Source organism: Myotis lucifugus, unplaced genomic scaffold (assembly GCF_000147115.1).
Source record: "Myotis lucifugus unplaced genomic scaffold, Myoluc2.0 scaffold_419, whole genome shotgun sequence".
Taxonomy (NCBI): domain Eukaryota; kingdom Metazoa; phylum Chordata; class Mammalia; order Chiroptera; family Vespertilionidae; genus Myotis; species Myotis lucifugus.
In genome coordinates this window covers 394,823-399,076 of record NW_005871467.1, presented here as the reverse complement: position 1 = coordinate 399,076, position 4,254 = coordinate 394,823, and the positions used below count along the sequence as shown (strand labels likewise).

Genomic DNA, 4,254 nt, shown 5'->3' with positions numbered 1-4,254 from the left:
ATGCTGAGTCATATGTTACTCAATGCTACCATTGAGAATTGCCAGACTTTCCGAAGTTGCTGCACAATTTACATTCGCCTTCAGTGTACTTGCTACCTTCTTGCTTTTTGTTAAAGCTATCCTAATAGGTATGAAGTGATATTTCATTACGGTTTTGATTTGAATTTTCTTGATGGTCAGTCATATGGAGCATCTTTTCATGTGCTTATTGGCCATTTGTATATCTTCTTTAGAGAAATTTCTACTTAGACTATTTGCTCATTTTTTTTCATTTGGATATTTGTCCTTTCATTATTGAGTTATAATAATTCATTATGTATTCTAGATACAAGTCTTTTGTTAGACATAATTTGCAAATATTTTCTCTCATTTTGTGGTTTGTCCTTTTACATTTTTGATGGTGTCCTTTGAAACATAAGTGTTTAATTTTGAAGAAGTCCAACTTATGTTTTGTTTTTTTTTGGGGGGGGGGGGTGTTGCCTGAGCCAAAGTCATGAAGATTCACAGCTATGTTTTCTCTTAAGTTTGTAGTTTATCTCTTAGATTTATATTTTTGATCCATTTTGAGTTAATTTTTGTATGTGTTGTGAATGAAGGGATGTAACTTCATTCTCTTGTATGTAGATATCCAGTTGTCTTAGTACAATTTTTGAAAACACTATATTTTTCCACTAAAATTGTCTTGCATCCTTGTCAAAAATCAATTAACCATAAACTCGAGGGTCTATTACTGGACTCTGAATTCTATTCCATTTATCTATATGTCTAGCCTTATGCTAGTACTATTTGCAGGCTTTTTACATGCATTATCTAATATTTTTCCCTCTATATTTTTATTATATTGTAATTTATTGTATTATAATTATCTGCTCAAGTGTTCCCTCCAGTAGCCTGTGAACTCTTTAAGAGTAGAACCCATCTATTTTCTTGTTTATCTCTGTATCCTCGGCAGTGAGACTAGTGCCTCTCAAGACATGTTTAACAAATGCCTCGCACACAAGATATGCTCAACCCCTATTTTCCTGCTTGGGTTCCGGGGGAGGAATGAAGCTGAGGGTCACCTATGGATTTCATTCACACAGGTTATTCCCAACTCCCTCTTGGGACAAGTGGTTAAATGCAGACTTTAGTAAATGATAAATAATCCACTTGGACTATCTGGGAACTATGGACACACCTATAACTGGTTAGTATTCACACTTTCCTCCCTCCATTTGTGGGGGAACGTCAGTCAGGTGGCAAGTCTAGAGGTGCCTGTCCTTTCTCTTTCAGTGCTCTCCTCCGGGAAGGAGTAGATGCAGACTCGGACATGCCTTTTGTAAAAGGACTGGATGTCCTCACTCTTCCTCTCTTCTCTCTCCTCCCCACATGGCCTGTTTCTCCCCACCTGTGGAGTTCTCCCTGTGCTGACCATGCTTCTAGCTTAAGAGAGAATGTTCCAGACAGGCCCGGTCTCTCCGAGGCACCTGCCTGGCTGTGGGGGATCTGAGCTGCTGCTTCACAGCTGCTCCTGTTGTCTGGCCAGGACACACTGCCAGATGCTCTGCTTGGTTTGGGGGATGAAGACATTTTTGTCTGTGAGTACATGAGACAAAACAAAGATAACCAAGTAGACTTCTAGATTGCCCATGATGTTGGAATTGGTGGTTTTGCCTCTAATTATCCAGTGCAAAAAAAAAAAAAAGGGGGTGGGGGAGGGAAAGGACTTGAAATGCTTATTTTACTTCAGTAATTTTCTCAGCAAGTTTTCAGCTTTTCGTCTGGAGCAAGTCTCCACGATTAAACAAGAACAACAACAACAAAAAAAGATAAAAGACGAATATGTGAAGAGAAATAGCGCCCTTCCAATGAATTCTAGTACCTGGCTGATAACACTGCTCCTCTTTTGAAATAACCCGTCGATTCTGGATGCCGTGTCTTCTAACAGTGGCACTGTCCCACTCTCCGAGGTCAGGCAGCTTTGTCTCAGCTCATCCAGTGCTTTGGATTTCACTGCAAGTTGATTTTCTATATCCTGGAGGGCAAGAGAAAACCGTTTTCATATGTACAACATCACAAAACAATAAGGCGGAAGAGACAGGAGTTTGTTTTCTCAAGTAAAAATGACCTGAGAGTATATAATTCATTAACACTACACCAAAGACATTCATCACAGCACTCCAGTTTTTATAATGAATAATTACAATATAAATGGATACGATTACAGTATGAACTTTTACAATAAATTTCTAGATTTGAGAAGAGTCCAGGCAACAAGTCTTTATCATCGTGGTACATGACAAAGAGGCCAGCAGCCTGGTGCCCACCCATGTCCACCCTGTACTGGCTGTTGGACCAGGCATTTAAGTCATCAAACTCCCAGGTCGGCACTTTCCCATCTGGAACACAGTGATGATACCCCATGTTGTACAGAGCTTGGAAATCAAGCGAAGCCGGGTGGCCTCTGGGGGTGGGGTAGCACTGCTGTGGACTGTAGGCTCCCAGTCAGGAGGTATGTGGGATCTGAGGTGGCTGCCAAAATTCTGAAGTGGAAGTGGCTGGTTAGAAAACAGGGTTTGAAAAGCTCTTATAGTGAGTGGTGTCGCTGCTCACACAGCATGGCCCACATTGTTCTGTAACCTTCTAAGCAGAGCTGCGGCCAGGCAAGCAGGGCTACGGTTCTGGGCAGCAGGGGCAGGCGTGGGCAGCCACAGGGACAGCTGAGTGTCTTCCAGGAGTGGCACAGCTGGGCAGTGCGTATGGAGGATTAATCTACATCTGGGCGAGGGCACCTCAAAGATTAAGTGACCTGGTCAATGGCAACTAAACAAACAAGGGCACGACCTCCTCCCAAGTGGGATTTGGACAGCGGTTCCAAGGGACAAGCAGTCCTTTTAGAACACGTTACACAGCAGGTAAAAGAGAGTCCTTTCTTCTGAAGAAACAGAATAAAATACTCAAAATCGGTGAAACTTCAGGGTAATTTTGTGAATATTTGATGCATTTTTTTAAAAGATATAACAATTGGAAAACACCACATTCAAAATTCCCTTTGAACATTTTTTCCTTAGGAGTAATAGTCAAACCTCTTAAGAATAACAATAACTGCGCATTGTTATCAACCAAAGAACTTGCATGAATATATATGCATAACCCATGGATACAGATAATAGTGTGGTGAAGGCCTGGGGAGGGGGTGGGGGCGGGCTAGATGGGGTCATTGGGAGGAAAAAAGGGGACATATCTAATACTTTCAACAATAAAGATTAAAAAAAATAAGCACCCCCCCCTCCAAGAATAACAATAACTATGCAAATATTTGGTTCTGTTTACCATTAAAAAAAGCACCACCGCACTTGCTGGTTTGGCTCAGTGGACAGAGTGTCAGCCTGCAAACTGAAGGGTCCCGGATTCGATTTTGTCAAGGGCACATATCTCAGTTGCAGGCTCAATCTCTGGCCCATCCGGGTCAAGGTGCATATGGGAGGCAACCAACCTACCCCCCCCCTTCTCTCTCTCTCTCTCTCTTCCTCTCTTCTTCTCTCCCTCTCTCCCTCTCCCTTCCACTCTCTTAAAAAACAAAATCTCAATAAAACATATCCTCAAGTAAGGATTAACAAAACAAAACTTTCTATCTCTCTCTCTCAAAAAAAATTCAATAAAAATATATATTAAAAAACACACCACACCATGGATAATTATCTCTTCGACATAAAAAAGTAGCACATGGGGGTTGGAGGGGAGTCCCGAGAAACGACCATGGCTGGCCCTACTTGTGGACTAAAGACCCCGCCCCGTGCCGACAGGGGCCGTGCGGCACTCACCTGACAATCCAGGAGAGTCTTCTGCACCGAGACCACACTTTCCGGTTTCTGCAAAGTTTTCAGTCGCTCCTCTTGCACCTCCATCCAGTTGTTCAAAATCTGTATTTTGTTTTCATTCTCGCTAATACTTTCCAAAAGCTGTTCTAAATGTTGTATCTACAAGTTATCAATGAGACAATTTCTTATTTTAAACCATATGCTCTAAAAAGTAAATGTCATGATATGTTTTAAATAGGATGACATATTTTCTTCTGAGATTTTTAGTAAGTATAAGGTTTCCCAATAACTTTTGTAATAAAAATTCATAAATCAGGAAATAGAATTAAAATCACCTTTAAAAAAATTATAACATTTGAAATGAAACCTAACCTGCTAAGAAAGCTGGCTGTTTTGGAGTTTCATAATATCTGAACAAAATAAAATCATGTTGCTGACACTCAATTTTATATAA

General features: G+C 40.9%; 1 protein-coding gene across 1 annotated transcript in view; it reads right to left on the bottom strand.

Moving 5' to 3' along the window:
* SYNE2 (spectrin repeat containing nuclear envelope protein 2) overlaps window positions 1-4,254 on the bottom strand; it is a 254,062-nt gene that overhangs the window by 64,132 nt on the left and 185,676 nt on the right. The window contains 2 exon segments of the mRNA XM_023743920.1: window positions 1,862-2,014; window positions 3,804-3,959. Of these exon segments, the coding sequence (XP_023599688.1) occupies window positions 1,862-2,014; window positions 3,804-3,959 (309 nt within the window).